The following is a 17,738-nucleotide window of genomic DNA, read 5'->3' on the forward strand; positions in this document are numbered from 1 at the left end:
AAGCCAAAACAACAGAATAAGAGCTCTGAAAAGAGTAGAAGAAATTAAGGACCTGGGCGGAAGAGAGATGGGCTTTGAATAGAAAGAGATTCCTCCTTCAGGACAGAAGAGAGCCACTGAGCATAATCACCTGGGCAGCTTGAACAGCTTTTGCTTTGTGGGGCTGAGCTAGTTTTCTCACCCTGCCCCCGAGATGAACTGCCCATTCTGTCCCTTGTGTGGCCACCCCACAGACAAGTCCATAGCACCAGCCCCACTCTGCTACACTAAGCACAGTGTGCATAGGGGAGTCCAACAGTTTAAATCCTGCCTCTGCCACTTGCAGATGTGTGACGTTGGGAAGTCACCAAACTGTATCTCCTTGCCTCCATTTTCATATCTAATGAGCTCAAGGGGTGGTGGTAGGATTAACTGAACTAATACATGTAAAATGGCCAGAAAAGCTACTGGTACGGGAAATTCTCAAGGAAGTGACGAGGTTCACAGTAGTAACTACATTTCTTCTGTGTGGAGGTCTCTTCCACGACTCCCTATAGACAGGCAAGGCCGTGGCCTATGTCAGTCCTATATCCTCGGCACATGCGCATGGTCCCTAGCATACAGCAGGCCTTGGCACTTATGTGTAAAGTGGGTTTGGAAACCCACTATGCCCAGTTCAGGAACCCTGTTCTCCCATGTCACCTACTTCCCACCTGCTGAACGTGGCCTGGTCCACCTGGCCTGGGTGAGACTGCTCATCCTCTCTCCTAGCTTGGTTTCTCTATCAGTGTGATACCCCTCACTGGCTCTTCTCAGAAAGTTTCATATTTTCATATATTTTAGAGCTGAGAGGGAATCTAGAGATGAACAATTCTAGTTCTTTCACTATATAGATGAGAAAACTAAAGTTGATGGAGTTTTAACCCTTTATCAACACAACCAATCTTTGAACCAGACTATACTCAAGTACACTGGTGATGCCATGCTGTGGCCAGTATAGTCTATTTGTTTTTAAAACACAAAGTGGATGGTAACACCCTCTAAGAATGATTCCCAATTCTTCCACTTCCTGGAAGCAGCAAGCTGCTGATCCACCAAAACCTGGGTACTTTGACATATTGTGCCCTTTATCTTGCTGCTCCTTCCACAGGGAACCCTTGACTGTTTGGTTCAGAAACTCACACCAGGTAATAAGGCCTCTATGATTCCACAGCCCAATTTTATCTTCCATGCCCACCTGCTTTCAAGATAACCTACCAATACCTAGTTCATATTTCCCCATCCCTTCTCTTTTGCCAGCCTTTCTGTCTTACCAAGGCACAACCAATACCTACGTTATGGGCACGTCTTTGTACTGTGGTTGCTGTGGCACATTACTTCCTTCCAAAGGAATCTGAGTCACTGTGGGCATGGACTTGTTTACAAGCACTTGCTTGTTTTCTACTTTCTCACCTAAGAAAGGGAAAAGAATGTTAGACATATCATTATCATCTGTGTAGAATGCAAAGATTGCTAGAACATCATAAAATTATGTGGTTAGACTTGGCCCAAGAAACCCATATAAGGAAGAAAGAAATGGATCCACACAGTGGGAACTAGAATTCAAGAAGGTTCTTGTGTGATTTTGTAAGCCATTAAACACACACACACACACACACACACACACACACAGATTAAGATCATAGTGTGAGGGCTGGGGATGTGGCTCAAGCGGTAGCGCGCTCGCCTGGCATGCGTGCGGCCCGGGTTTGATCCTCAGCACCACATACAAACAAAAATGTTGTGTCCGCCGAAAACTAAAAAATAAGATCATAGTGTGAATAAAATTTAAAAATTAATTGATTTAAGGACTATACTAATAAGATAAACTGTCACCTCAGTCAAAAACAACTGTAGTAGAAACAGGTACTTTTAAGAGATATATACAATTGTTTTTTCCATCAATAGCAAGTCACCAACTTGGGTAGGAAGGAAATCAAGTTTCTTTGGTTTTGCTACTATTCCCATTTCACTTTCTGCTTCTTCATGGTGAGTTCAAAGACCGTTTACAGTCCTGTCCTACCACTTACTTTCCAAGCCACAATGACCAGCATTAAGAGTGTGAGAAATTCTGCATGAATCAAAGGCAGAGAAAATGACAGGGAGCCATGCATTTGGCCTAATACAGCACTGACAACCCAGGGACCAAGCACGACAAGCTGTGCAGGTGGTTCCCTGTGTGCTGAGAGCGCTCAGTTGGTCTCTCCTCTACTCTGTGTCCTTCTCATCTTTTCTCCACACTGCAGTCAGAATGATCATTTCAGAACACCCAATCCTGCCATTGCTTTGGGGATCACAATGAAAGTAGCCACAAGGCTGCCAGGTTCATGTTGCCACACTGCCATGCACCCATGCACTCTTTTTCTCTTAGTCACACTGCTTTTCTTCCAGATTCCTCAGCTTCAAGCTCTAGGACATTTGCACAAGCTTTTCCTACTGCCTAGAGCCTTCTTCAGTAGTTAACTTTTATGCATCTTTCCAATTTCCGCTCACCTTCTTGTGGAAGGGATGCTGATCTTCCTAATTAAGTAAAATCCTCTTGCTATAAAATACCATGTGATTCTTTAAGTTGGTTATAATTTGACATGTTTCTGTGTGATTCTTTACCTATGATGGTCTCCCACAATAGCCTATAAGACCCACCAGAGGGAGGCACTGTATGTTGCATCAACAAATTGATCAGAAGCTTATAATTATAATGGAGTTATACTTTTAGGGAAAATAGATTCTAAAGTCAGTCTGTAGGATAAGTGCCTAAGTAAAGAAATACCAGTGCAGGTGCAGGAACAAGACCCTTTCCTAAACATTTCTTAAAGTAGCTTTTCTATAATTCAAAATTAAAATAGAAAATTATAATTAGGATAGATTATTGCTATGTAAAAACATGATGCATAAAAAAATCAAATGGACAGAAATTCATCCAAAATGGCCATACTGGCTGAGTCTGGATAGTAGTAGTAATATAGGATATTATTTTTTTCTCTGCCCTGTTTATCAAATATTCAGAAATACTGTGAATAACTTGTAATTTTAAAAAGCATACATTAAAATTACGTTTTTAAAAGACTTTTACCTGGAGAACAGATACCATCTGCATCTAAAATCTCATGTCGCCAGATAGGTTTCCTTGTAGCAGCATCCAACATGGGCCCCATCACTTTATCAAAAGTTTGATTGGTGTACCGTTTCAATGTACACTTGGCATTTTTATATACCAGGCACCGTCCAAAGCCTAAAATGAAACCAAAATGAATCAAAACCACCAGTAACACGAAACTATGAGAAAAATGGATTTGTGCCATTCACTGATCCACTCTGCCTTACCCTCCCCCAAAACCTAAAACTACTATACCAGTGGATAATTTGGGACTGGCACAAACCAAATAGCAATTGATAACCAGAAGAAATGTCTTGGGACTCTTCCTAGTCACTGTCACACAAACATGGAATCTACAACCACTTCCAGTGTGGAATCCACCTGGCCACACTGGAGGAAGGTAGAGAGATCTAATTGACACTGTGATTCTCGCCAAGCCTGGAGCCTCAGAATATTACAGCCGAAAAAGTTCTGAGAAACCACATGGTTTAATTCCTTTCTTTTACAGGCATTATGAGTGAGGTCTAGAGAAATTAAGGAGCCATAGTTACCCAGAAAATTGGTAGCAGAGCTGGGAATAGACCAAGTCCACTAACTTCTAAGCCAGGATTCTTAGTACCCGTTCTTTTGGTGCATAATTTCTGTAAGTCCCTGGCAAGTTTTCCTTTTACTAACTTACAGATAGTCCCAAACAAGCAAACAAATAAACCAACAAACAAAATAATATTTTTTTTCCAGAGAAGAGAGAAAATAAAAAGATACAATCAAATAATTTTAATAGGATAGTTTATCTCTTCCATGAAAATCAATTTAATTGAATTACATTTTTAGATTTTATTTGTCTAGTAGATGAGGGAAAAGCCTTAAGACTAACATATAAAAAAATAAGCAAAACAGATAGAAGAAAACCATCTGGGGGTTAAAAAAAACCCACAATCACTGAGAGTCCCCCTGTACCCCCCAAAAAACTAGTTGCAGAGTTACCCCCCCAAAAGCTGTCATTCTTTCAACACTAAATATCATTTCCAAGATTCTGTGGCTGAGCTTCATTCTTTTTTCCCCTGTGGCCAACAAGTTATTTTAAACTGAATTCCCTCTCTAATCTCCTCAGGATACAATGAGCCATGTCAGGGTTCATTTGGATAGAAAAATGTCTCAGGATTAAATGGCAGCTATTACTAATGAAATAAATGCATGGTTGTGAAAGCCTTCACTTTTGATTCTCCACCAGAAGTGGAATTCTTTCAAGAAATCTGAGAATGTGAATTCAAAAAATCCATCAGGTAAAAGCAGATTTCTAAATAAAATGCTCTTATGTAATGTTTAAGATCTAAAGGTGCCATGGAATGAAATACATTTATACAACCAAAGATGTAGACATCTGTATGTCTTTGAGCAAATTCTGGTCCTCATGGCTCCTAGTCAACTGTGACTGACATAAAAGCAGTGCAGAATCAACTGGCTTGCAAACATTGTGTTATCTTGAAATGTCATACAAGAGCCATTAGCTGCAACACACTGGACTGCAGTGTGAATCCAAGCTGCATGGAATCGAGAAACGTTTTCTTCTAAGTGTCAATAGACGTTTTATTTACAGGTGGTAGCTTTAAAAGCTAGGGGACAGTAAACTCAGATCATTAAATTGTGTTGTGGAGTTTTTGACAGACATCACAAAGTCTTCAGATTTCCACATAAACGTAACCAGTTAATCAGAAAGGAAAACATCTAGTTTTAAAGCATGGCTGTTGTCATTTGGAGGAAAAAAAGAGGCATAAATTAAGTGCAGCCAACATTAATGCCAATGACACATGTCTCGAAGTACTATTAGGGCTGCCTAGCAACTACAAAGAGGGAAGGGGAAGGCATAGTGGGTATGCCAGGGAGGAAAAAGAGAAACAGTTCATGAATAGAGAAGTCAGGCTGCAGATCAGGTGATGGCTAACACACCAGGAAGCAGTGACCTGCAAAAGTGAACTGTCAAAACAGAGAAAGAAGAGCGCCGAAACAACAAGCTAGGGCTTGTGTATGTGTATTTTAAACTGTTGTCATTTGGTTAAAAAAAAAAAAAAAAGAGGTATAACAGAGGTATAAATAAAAAATAGCCTTTTTCATCTGAATACTGTTACTGCTTCTCAAACAGGTACCTTACTTCATATATTGTAATTCCTGCTGGGGAAAAAAAAATTCTTCTTCTTCTTTTTTTTTTTCTCTTTAAGAAACTGTCTCAAGTCACCAAGAAAATAAAATAATAAACAAAAGATTCTGTAGCAATACATTCAACATATCATCTCAACATAACAATCATTAAAAACAATCAACCAAAAAGCCACTACTAGAATGTGAATACCTCTGTGTACATGCTGTCACTAGAAACCGACATTTGACACCAAGTGATTTTTGTATGAATCACCCCCTATATCTCACTCTGCAAAAAGTACTTTTGGTGTTAGAGCCTTGAAAATATGCTCACCTCGGTCCAAGGAGGCCTTGTTTAATACAAGAGCATCTTCGATATCGTAACCACTGTAACTCATCACAGCAACCGTTGCATTCTGTCCTGCAGGCAATTTCTCAAATTCTATCAGCTCAATGGTTTTTGTTTTAACCATGGGCTTTTGTGGATATGCTAGCAGATACATGAGAGTATCAATTCTATTTCTCTGGTTGTATCCAATGGTACCTGCATTGACCATGGAGAAAACAAAATGCAATATTCTATTATGTAACATGATTAGGTAGCAATGAATATAGATAAACACATTAACTTTGCTAATTAAAAAGAAGAAAATCTTCAGGTCAAATATTTTAAAAGCAATTTACTCATGGTAGCTAATCCCTCTTAAAAGCAGTCTTTCTCAATAATATTTAAAATCCCACAAAGAAGAAAAAATCATACTTGAGGTACACTAATTTAAACAACTTCAACATTTTAGATTTACATAATTGATCTTGTTTGAGGAATTTTAGACTTCACTGGCCAATTTCACGCTCTCGGCTCTTGTGGAAGGGTGATGGGAGAAGGACATTCTTTATTCACCAGGAGGAGCTTGCACAGGGCAACAAACAGATATAGTGCAGAAAAAGAAATCAACAACTATACAAGTCCTAAATGAAAAAGACCGCAGGAAAGGACGGAAGGAATGAATGAAGAAAGAGGAAATCAACTAAAGACAGGGAAGAGTGTATTTATTCATTTATGTAACTATTCACTTATTAAGCAGTTAATGCATATCTACTCTGTGCCAAGCACTGGAGATAAATGGGGAAAGGCAAGGTCTCTGATCTTGAGGGAACTGGGGTCTAGGATGGCTCTTTACTCTTAGCAATCAGACTTTCTACCTGATTGGTCCTGAAAAGGGTGTTGCTGGGTCACTGTTAACTGAAAATAAAATCAGAATGTTAGCCCTTTCTCTTTTTTCCCCGAGAAATACACCGGGATTCATGGTCTTCATGAAGAGAAGTCTTTCAGTGCCTTGGGCTTATGTTGACCCTACACAGAGAGACCTTAAAATTGGGGGCCAGGCCTGTCCCACTATTGAAGTTGTGTATGGGCTACTGAGCCTCTTTAATCTCTCTTTCATAGCTCTCTATTCCCCAATGAGTGGCTGAGAAGTTAAGAATAGATGCTAACATTAGGAGAAAGACAGCAGTTTTGTCTCTCTTGTACATGCCTCCAAAGTAACACCCCCTGCCCCATGCCCTGTGGTACCTATGTGCCATTTCATGAAGCTATGCTACTTAGGCAAGCAGATACAGAAGCTTAATATTTATTTCCTTTAACTTCTCCATATTCATGTCTTTAAATCAATGATCATCTCAATTCAGGGCTGCAAATAAACCATTCAAACAGCAAATATGATATATGGTACTCCTTGACAATCATTACTGAGAGAAATAAAATCTGTAGAGTGTATCAAAGAAATTCTCCTAGTACAGTGCCAAGCTCACTGAAGATGTTCAATAAATGTCAAGTGAATTAAGTAGAAGAATCATACTACATTTTTTATGACAGGATGTATCTGTGTTTAAATCTCTAGAAAATTTATCAAACTTCAGCTGAAAACAACAGTCCAACTGGACCTTGTGAACTTGCACTGCAAACTGCCAATTAATTTATGTTATTTTAGTGCCAACTAATAACCTGGGCAGGACACCTGGCAACAGATCATGTACTGTTCTAGAAATAAGAATGCCACCAGGATCATGGTAAAGTTCACTGACAACAAATGTGTCCTTTTCCATGAAATCATTTTAAAATTTATGTTGAGATTTCAGCTCCAATTGTGTACTTTACTCAGCTTGAGATGAGGGTTCAGGCAATGTCCCACCAGGCTGCCAAACTGTCTCCTGAAACCTGAGACAAGCATTATCATGCAGCAGGGAAGCTTTGCCTCTACACAATGGCGAAAGAGGCTGGATCCTGCTATAAATTATGCTATCAGGCCCAGAACATAATTTTCGGGCATTCCAGCTGATCATTGAATAGGGGAGTAGCAAAAATCATTAAGCACATATTCGGAGTTTATGATCTCATAAAAATCTTTCTTTGAAGACTTTTGAAAGAACTTGTGGGAGCATCCATGTACATACATTTTTAGTAACAGTATGGGCAAGTTAAAATGTAACTTATAAACTGTGATTTCTATATCACAAAACTTTAAAATGCCAACAGATCCCCATAATTTATATAAAAATTATGAATGGATGACTGTTTTGCTAATAAGCAAATTTTTTGAAAAATTTCCCTAAGAAATTAAATCATAAGGCCTGCCTGTCTGAAGTACCTGCACAAACTAGGACACCCCTATTACTGTCTTCAGTTTCCTTAAAAACAGTATTGCAGGGACTTGGATATGTGGCTATGTGGTAGAGCATTAGCCTGGCATGTACAAGGCCCTAGGTTTGATAACCAGTAGTGCAGAAAAATAAAGAGAATAAGAGTTAAAAAAAAAAAAAAAAAAAAAAGGCACATGAGAGGGCAGGTTATATACATATAACTAGCACAAGGAGAATATCTATAAGCTGCATTTTACTTATATTGCCCCATTTTGCTGGAACTACAGTCTCAAATAATTTCCTATTCTTCTCAAGACATACTGTTTCTTACAAAGCCTCATTTTCTTGATAATAACTTTCTTAAGTTACAAACTGGCATAGCAGGGTATATAATGTATAGCTGGGCACAGTGGTGTGTGCCTGCAATCCCAACAACTTAGGAGGCTGAGGCAGAAGGATCACAAGTTCAAGGCCAGCCTCAACAACTTAATAAGGCTCCAAGCAACCCAGCAAGCCCCTGTCTCAAGTAAAAATAAAAAGGTCTGGAGATTAGCTTAGTAGTAGAGCATTCCTAGGTTTAATCCCTAGTATCTGTTCCCCACAAAAAGTAAGTTAAAATAGGGAAAAAGTACTTTTTTCCCCCTAAAGTGGGATGCAAAAGATTAGTAAGAATGTAAACAAATTAGAATACAAATATTGAAAAAAATGTCATTTTATGCATTTAACTATTTTGTTTTCCTCTGTCCAAAATCTTCATCATTATCAAATACAATACACTTTATCCATTTAGAGTATCAAAATGAATGAATTTTGACAGATATATACCCTTGTAAAACCACAAACACAACCAAGATCCATCCCTAGAGATGGATATATTTTATCATTAGAGATTAGTTTGCATTTTCTACGGTTTTATATAAATGGAATCATATATATGCTCTTATAACTGCTCGTTCCACTTGGCACAATTCTGATTCATGCATTTTTCATTCCTTTTGATTGATGAGCACTATTCTGCTGTATGAATAAACGCTACAAGACACATTCATGTACAAGACTGTGTATTTTAATTTCTTTGGATAAATATCTAGGAGTGGTACTTTCTGGGTTGTTTGGTAACGGAATGATTAATTTTTAAGAAACTATCCAAGAATTTTCCAGATTTGTTACATTTCTTTCCATCCCACTAGCAGAGTATGAGCCCTCTGGCTTCTGTGCACCTTCACACCAGCACTTAGCATGATGGTCTTTTTAACTTTGATAATTCTAACATTTGTACAGTAGTATCTCATAGTTTTTAATTTGTATTTACCTGACAATGAATAATGCTAAACATAGGCACACATGATTATAGGTGATTCCTATTGCTTTGAAAAGTGCCTGGTTGTGGTTTTGCTTTACCTATCTTTTTACTAAGTTGTCTTCTTACTGAAGAGTTTATATGTATTATATATGCATGCGAGATACAAATACGTTCTCCTAAACTGTGGCTTGCATATTTGTATTCCTGTCTTTCAGAGAGCAAAGGTTTAATTTTGAGAAGGTCCAAGTAATTAATTTTTCTTATGATTTGTATTTTTTTATGTCCTAAGAAAACTTTCTCAAGTCAAAACTTACTAAAGATTTTCAACTGTTTCAGTCTTTAATGTTTTATGGTTTTAACTCCTACATTTACGGCTATGATTCATTTCGTGTTAATTTTTATATAGTATGAGATTGAAATTGACATTCATTCTTTTTCTCACATTGATAGTCAGAGATTTTATTTTGTTCAAAACATTTTTCTTTGATTAATGAAATACTTTGGAAATACATTCGTTGAACATCAATTGCCCTTAAAAGTGTGGATCTATTCTTGGACTCTAATATATAATTCTGTTCCATTCACCTATATGTCTGCCCGTCTGTCAATACCATAGTATCTTTATTATAATAGCTTTACAGTTAGTCAAAATCAGGTTGTTTAATTCTTCCAATGTGTTCTGTTTCAAATTATCTAGAAAATCTGTTGCTGGTTTCTTAACAATTTTTTATATGCTCCAAGAATTCACTGATTTTGGAACATTTATTCGGCTCTCACCATACCACCTACTAAGCTGGCATTATGCTAGGTGTAAGGATACAATAATAAACAAGGACCATTCCTGCCTTCAAGGAGGTTAGAATTTGCAGTCCAGCAGAAAGGCAGCCTAACTGTGACCTATGGAGGTTAGGAAGAAGTGAGGAAAAAAGTTAGTTTTAGCTGAGAAGAATTTCAGTAAGTTAATAGAAGACATAATATAACCTCTTATTAGTTGTTCAACCATACTGGGATTCGGCATCCTTCCCCCCCCCAAAAAAAACATATATTATTTCTCACAGGATTATGTTTGTGTTTAAAAGAACAAATATATACAAGAATTTTGGAGGGCTGGGGTGTAGCTCTGTAGTGGAGCACATGCTTGGCATGGGCAAGGCCCTAAGTTCAGTCTCTAGCACCACCCAAATTGGGATAGTCAGTAAGTGGTAATATTCATTATGAACAATAACAATATTGGTAGTACAGTAATGATAAAAACATACAGTCCATCACCTTGCAATATCACCCTCTCTACCTCCAAATCTAACCTACATACTAAACTTTAATTTTACCTTCAAACATATTCATTGACAACATTTCTAGTCTTAGGAACACTACATAAGCTCGTATCGAAAACAGCTACAATAATTTTAAAAAATACTTTAACAGTAGAACTCTAAAAAAAAAGAACTGTCACGAATACTTTGGCCAAAAATATTTTTTTTATTTTGTGCACCCCCCAAAAAATAAATATAGCTAAAAAAACAAAGAATACCCCAAGAGTAGGAAAAAGGTATAGAAGGAAAAAAAATTTGTGAGGATCTTTGTGTGTCATGTGTTTTGAATATTTCAAAAATTTCCAGCATCTTTCTATTACATCCCATTCCTACCCTTAAGTGAGGAACATAAGGGAAGAAACTATTTGCTTAGAAACAGAATCTATTGAAAACAAAAAGAGTCTGCATTAGTTCCTGAGTTAAAAAAAAAAAAAAAAACAAGTCCCAACAACTGGGAGTTGAAGCAGGAAGGGTTGGTGAGAAGCTGCGGAGGGGCTAGGGAGGGCGGTGATGCATATTCATTAACTAAGCTGATAGTGACTGAGTGATCCTTTTCAACAGGACAGTGTTCCACTAGAGGACTGCCAACTAATAAAATGGGCAGGATATGAAAGTGTGACTCATGTGAACTTAGCACTGAGTGCCACCAAGACTCTACATAATGCAGCACCAACACTGAGCTTTTGCTCCTAGAGCTGAGTGACCTGGAGACCTTGCCATTTGCAGATGTCTACCTGACTTCTTGCTCTGAGCCATGTCACAACACAGAGCCATATCCACGAACGAGGGGAGCTTCTCAGCAGCACAGACAGATGCTGCGTGAAAACTTGAACTTATTAATAACTTGAAGTACCAAAGACCTAAGAAACCCCCTCTACTGGTGTTTCATGTTGGAATAGATCTCTCCCATGTATGAGGTAAGGCTTTTAGTTTCTCCGTTTTGTGCTAGTGTTAGTCTCCTTTGCAGTGATGGAAAATGACTTCTTTCCTCACACTGTTGATGGGACGGGAAGGTTGGTATTAAAGGGATAGGAGTTGGTACACAGCAATTTTTCAGGTTGGCTAGAATATTTAGTGAATCAACTCTGGACTAGTCTTTCACTTTCCATATAGAGTAACAGATAAACAGCAACTAAAATATTACTTAAGAAAATTTACAAAGAATCTCTGTGAGATTTAAACAGTCTTCATTGATGGCTCCTATTTAAAATGGGAGAACATGATTTTTAGTTATCAGCTGCCAAGACTCCATGGAATTAAAATGATCCAGAAGTCCACTCAAAATCGTAGGTCTGCTTTTTAAACCCGGAACTCGGCTGTGGATTTTCTCCCTCTACTGACCTTTTCCTTTTGTGATTTTTCATATAGACCTTGCTCAATACTTCTGCAGCTATTTCAGTGTCCAAAGAGATATGTGTCCATGTTATGTGCTAACTTTAAATGTACTTTTATCTCAATGCTTTTCTTTCCAGTCAGGTGTTTTGTAATAACAAATAGTAACAAAGGCTCTTTTTTTTTTTTTTTATTACTTAAGATATTCAGTGGCTTTTGTCTTCCTAGCGTCAGCAGTAACGTCAGAGGATTGTATCCAAGGAGCTAAATGTGCAGGACCCAGGGTCAGAGCAGCTGAATACACCAACCTCAGAAAACACAGACAATGAATTGCAAATGACACTCAAAACAAAACGAGGAAAAAAACCTTCACACAGAAAACTACAAAAGAACTCTACAGACACTGAATTGGCTTTCTGTACACACTGATCCTGCTTAACTGTGTGTGGTAACTAACCCAACGCTTCAGATACTCAGGGCCACAAAATAAAGGTTGTTTTTATGTTTTGTTTTATTTGTGGAGAGTGGTGTTATAAAAATAAAAATATTATTTCTTTCCTTTATGCCTATTCTTTATTTTTAAAAAAGCTTCACTAAGTGGAGATAGATGCAGCTCTTTGGTTTTAATCTTCAAACACATAAAGAGTGGCATTAGCGATGAAGTGATTAGTCTTCCCTTAATTCTACTGAAGGTTCTACACAAAAGGTATATTGTTTCAGCCGGGATTCACATCATGAAACAAAATGGTTTGGTAAACCCAATAGAAGTGATAGCCCTTTCATGACACACAGGGTTCAGCACTGTATATTTCAACTTGTTAGTGAGTCAGAGGCACAAGCAGGACCTCAGCCTCCACTGCCACTGAGGATGAATGGGAAGGCAAAACTGATGAGCTGCTGTTTAGATTTTCCCACTGGGAATTATTCCCAACTGTCCAAGCCTTATATCATTCAGGTAAATGGTAGCAGAGCAACATGCTTTTATTTCTTCCCAGCTAGCCAAAGGGCAATATAAAAAACTGAAAAGTAATATGTCTACTCTCTATTCATAATAAAGAAATAGGATTCCTTAATCATCAAATTATGGTCAGCTCAGATGGTTGTCGGTTAGCAAGAAGCTGACTGCACTCTGACTGACCCCCAAAGGCAATGCAAAAACCTTCCCCTCTACACTTTCACAACTTCTTCTTGAAGTTCCTTACATCCCTTAAAATTAGAGAATGGCAAATCATATTTATGTCATAGGCATATATCTATAGAAAATTTACTATGTTTAAAATGATTTTAAAAAACCATTTCAAAAGTTTATAAGCAAAACTTGTTTTTTTTTTTGGTGTGGTGGGGCAGGCATTGGAATTCCCTCTGTATCATCTTCAAGACAAAACATAAACTCAATATACGGTACTTCTCAAACACACTTCTTCCATTCAATATCAGATAGCCACACTAAAGTACCAAGACTTCCCACTGAAATGCTTACATTTCCACCACCCTTGAAAAACACTCTTTCAAGGCCAAGCTCAGCTCTATCTTCCTCCTCTAATTTCTTTAGGCTCTGGCTGCTGATTTATTAAACATTCACTGAACTACACTGAATTACTGTTTTGTTGGTTTGGTCTCTCCTACTAGTCTAGGATCTCCTTAGGCACAGGACTCTGTCTCATCTGTTTTCAGGTTACACCCTTATATGGTATAGTCTTGCTCAACAAATGTGATGAATGGTTGGATGATGAATGGATGGACTGATAGATAAATTAGTAGATGGAGAGATGAAAAGAAAGGAAAATATAAAAGAAGGAAAATGAACTCAGGTGTAGTAGTTTTAGGAGATGCAGAGGCAACTACAAGGATATAATGAGTTTAATGATTATCACCCAGACAAATCCTAGTTACATTCTAGCACATAATGTGCATCTTTATTTTTTCTCTGCCTCCTCCCTTCACCTTGAGTTTTTTTTTTGCTTTCTCCCATTTCTCTGAGTTAACAATTTACATTTTATAGAACTTTGCTCTTCATATTTACTTGCTTTTAATTCTGTGATATTTATTATATGTCACTCTGTTAAGGGAACAAGTTCAGAGCGATTTTCTGAATTTCTGTTTTAAGTTTTAATCAGGACAGGGCTCCTGCAAGCACTGCAAGTTCCACAGGCAACTTTCAGGCATCACCAATGCCTGATAGAACCAAATACATGCTACTAGTGAAGAATAAAAATGTAAGTCTTTCCTGCAAGTATTTAAAATCAAGCTTGAGAAAGATATCTTACCCATGGCTTGTTTCCCCATGGCACACTGATAGGTGTTTCTTGGGGACTGGTTATGATGAGGATATGGGATCAGGCCAGCACAAACACCGAGAAGAGTGAAGGGTTCAATCTCCAAGTGGGTGGTATCTCTACCAATCAAGAATTAGACATCTGAGTCAAGCACTAAAATCAATGTCTCTTAAAGAGTATAAAAATATCTTTATCTAGTTCTCCCAGGAATTTATAAGATTATACATTTTGATGCTAGCAAAACTGAAAAATAAAAACATACTTAAATAAAATACAATAAAACTTAAGAACTTAAAAATTTCTATTATTATAAAAACTGAATTAGTGATAGACATACAAGAAAAGGGAGACAGCATAGAATTGCATACATAAAAATAAAGCACTATTATAACATACTATTAACATATAATATATAGAGAAATTAGTATGTTGAATACAGAAATACAGTATTAGTAATATGCATATGGATGGGTAGGCTGTCACGTTATCAACGAGAAGGCTGTCACGTTAGAGAGGAACATATCCCCTGTAAGGACACTGTATGAGGACTAAAAGCATAACCACTCACTAACTATGCCTACTTTTTTTGAGGGGGGGGGACAGTTAATGGGGATTGAACTCAGGGGCACTTGATCACTGAGCCACATCCCCAGCACTATTTTATATTTTACTTAGAGACAGGGTCTCACTGAGTTGCTCAGTACCTCACTTTTGCTGAGGCTGGCTTTGAAATCGTGATCCTTCTGCCTTACCCTCCCAAGCCTCTGGGATTACAGGTGTGTGCCACTGTGTCCAGCTAACTATGGCTACTTTGCACTTGAAATGTTAGGCCAGTGTGACTGAGGAAATAAATTTTTTATTTTACTTATTTAAAAATTTGAAACTCAAATACACATTTAAAAACTCAACTGATTATTTTTTAAGAAAATATTTATTTAGTTGTAGATAAACATACAGTATATTTATTTTTATGTGGTGCTAAGGATCGAACCCAGTGCCTCACACATTTGAGGCAAGCACTTTACCACTGAACTACAGCCCCAGCCCCTCAACTGATTATTTAAAACCTTCTAATTATGTTCAGAGTAGCTTACATTTATGAATCTACTTTTGCAACTAAAAATGTTATGAAATCAGATTAGATTGAGTATTTCTGATGAAATTTAACATCCAAGATGAGATATGCACACTATAAATGCACATCAGATTTTGAACACTTATAGTAGAAAAAAGAAAGTAAAATATTTTAGGATTCTTACACTGATTACATGTTGATGTGATACTATTTTGAATATACGGAGTTAAGTTAAAATATTTATTATTAATTTCACCTGTTTCTTCTTACTTTTTAAATGTGGCTACTAGAAAATGTGAAGTTGTATCAGTGGCTTGCACTATATTTTTATTGGACAGTATTGCTAAAGGTTTTAAACAAAAGGGAAGAGTTCATCTCATAGGTGCCAGAATCTTAATTACTTTCATAACACATTTCTGCAGAAAACCCAGTTTTTGATTAAATGACAAAGCACCTCAGATATTTCAATAGGAAGGAGGAGCCAAATTATTCTTAGGCCTTTGCTGACAGTAACAGGTATCACACTCAGAATCCATGGTCTTCTAACCTCAAGTGATTGGAAGGTGGAACCCTAACATTTCGGTGGTTGATAGTCCCATGGAGAGAAGTGATTTCAAGAAACTAGGTCCTAATCTGTCATAGAAATTTTGTTGTGATGTATCTGGCCCAAGATTTTCTACTTATTCATTTATCCATCCATTTTTCTTTTAATACTCATGTATTGAAATATGTTCCTAGTGTGGTGAGAGTGGGTACTTTCTGAGTAGCTCTTGGTTGAAGAAACTGTTTTCCTTAGGACCTGGCAAAGCTCCATTCTGTCATTACCTTGGGCCTCCTGTCAGCAGGATAGGAAAGGGTTGTAGGTTTTGTTTTGTGTTTTCAAGAACATGGGCTTAAAGTTACATTTTATAGGACAGAATAAAAGAGTTTATTTTAAATATTTATTCCATTAATAGCCAGGCTGACATTCCCCATGGAAATAAAACTACTTTTCAGATATAAAGACTGAGTTGAGTTTAAAAGAGAAAACCAAAGGGAAACATCAAAGAATTTTTCTTTTATCAGGACAGCAACATATACAAGATCACGTAGTTTCTAATAATTTTATGTGGTGCTAAACACTCTGAGTTCTAATTTTACAAAAAAGGAAAATTATTTACTTTAAAATCATAACCACCATAAGTTTCTGTCCTGAACAGGAGTTAGGAGATTTCTCTTCCAATGTGCATAAAGCACTTAAATTCACTTTAAATTAAAAGTAAATAACTTATTGCTTATAATTGGGGAAAAATTAGAAAAAACCTAAATATTCTATTAATAGGGAACAAACTAAATAAACTACATATGTGAAGGAAGATACTTTACTAATAAACAGAAAAATAATAATTTATACATATATTCAAATACATGTACATGCATTAATATGGAAAATGTCCAAAAGACACTATTAAGTTTAAAAATTAAGCCACTGAAAACATGTTACCAGTGTCTTGAATATATGCATTGTGGGGGATCAGCTTATGTATTTTTATACTCATTTAGAAAAATATCTAGAAAACAAAGATCAAACTATTAGCACTATCTACTTGAGCAGAGTGGAGTCTGTTGGAATAAGGAAGGAAGGGAATTTATTGTTTTTACTTTAAGCATTTCTACACTTCAAAAAACTTTATAAGTTAAATAATACAGCAATTTTTATATTTTTTAAATAAGATGAATTTTATGTGCGAAATAGTTCAATGATTGGGTAATCCTAATAGTCATAAGCATTTATAGCAATGAAAAAAGAGATTAAAAAAATTCAGCCTCAAAAAAAAAGACAAAAATAAAACTCAGCCTCATGAAGCTTACAGTGGAGGGGAAAAGACCATATACATATAAACTAGCAAGACACAACTTTTGCTCTACAGTGGTAAGACTAGAAAATAAACAGTATAAAAATTAAGCAGGGAACAGGGTATTTAGAGATAGAGGATTTTCAATTTTAAAACAAGTTAGAAGACTCACAAAAAGGTGACACCTGGGTGAACCTGGAGGTGAAACAGTGAATCCCTGTAGGTGTGTGGGGGGAGGGAAAGGGAGAGAAATTCTAGGCAGCAAAGGTGCTGAGGCACAGCATGCCAGGAGCACCTTCAGGAGAGGCCAGTGTGGGTGAAACTGAGTGAGGGGAGGAAGAGGAGGCTGCTGCAGGATGAAGACAGCGTGGGCAGATGTGCAAGAACCTAAGGCCCCTACGAGGACTTTCAGGGGATGTGAGAAGAGATGTGACATGAGCACACTATTCTATGAGGAACAGGCTGAATAGGGACACAGGGAACAATAGTCAGGAGACTTCTGCAAGAGTCCAGGCAAGCAATGACATGGACTAGGGTGGCAGACTGTGGTGGGAAGAGCCTGGATTGTGGGTGAATTTTGAAGGCTTACATTACAAGCCAAGGAAATGTTGTGGATATGGGCAGGGAGAGTAGCTGAATTGAAACCCACATTTTCAGCTTGAGTAACATGAAGGAGAAAACACTATGAGCATATTACCATCTCAAGTTCATCT

The 17,738-nt window shown here is 37.3% G+C and overlaps 1 protein-coding gene across 3 annotated transcripts in view; it reads right to left on the reverse strand.

The window, feature by feature from the left end:
* The window catches only part of Polr3b (RNA polymerase III subunit B), a 130,053-nt gene that overhangs the window by 42,513 nt on the left and 69,802 nt on the right, over positions 1-17,738 (reverse strand). For all 3 annotated transcript variants that reach the window (XM_015482813.2, XM_048802616.1, XM_048802619.1), the window contains exons 19-22: positions 14,107-14,234; positions 5,586-5,795; positions 3,092-3,250; positions 1,314-1,431 (exon numbers count right to left, since the gene is read on the reverse strand). In XM_015482813.2, coding sequence (XP_015338299.1) covers positions 1,314-1,431; positions 3,092-3,250; positions 5,586-5,795; positions 14,107-14,234 — 615 coding nt within the window. The remainder of the gene's footprint in view (positions 1-1,313; positions 1,432-3,091; positions 3,251-5,585; positions 5,796-14,106; positions 14,235-17,738) is intronic.

This window comes from Marmota marmota, unplaced genomic scaffold (assembly GCF_001458135.2).
Source record: "Marmota marmota marmota unplaced genomic scaffold, marMar, whole genome shotgun sequence".
In the NCBI taxonomy this organism is placed as follows: domain Eukaryota; kingdom Metazoa; phylum Chordata; class Mammalia; order Rodentia; family Sciuridae; genus Marmota; species Marmota marmota.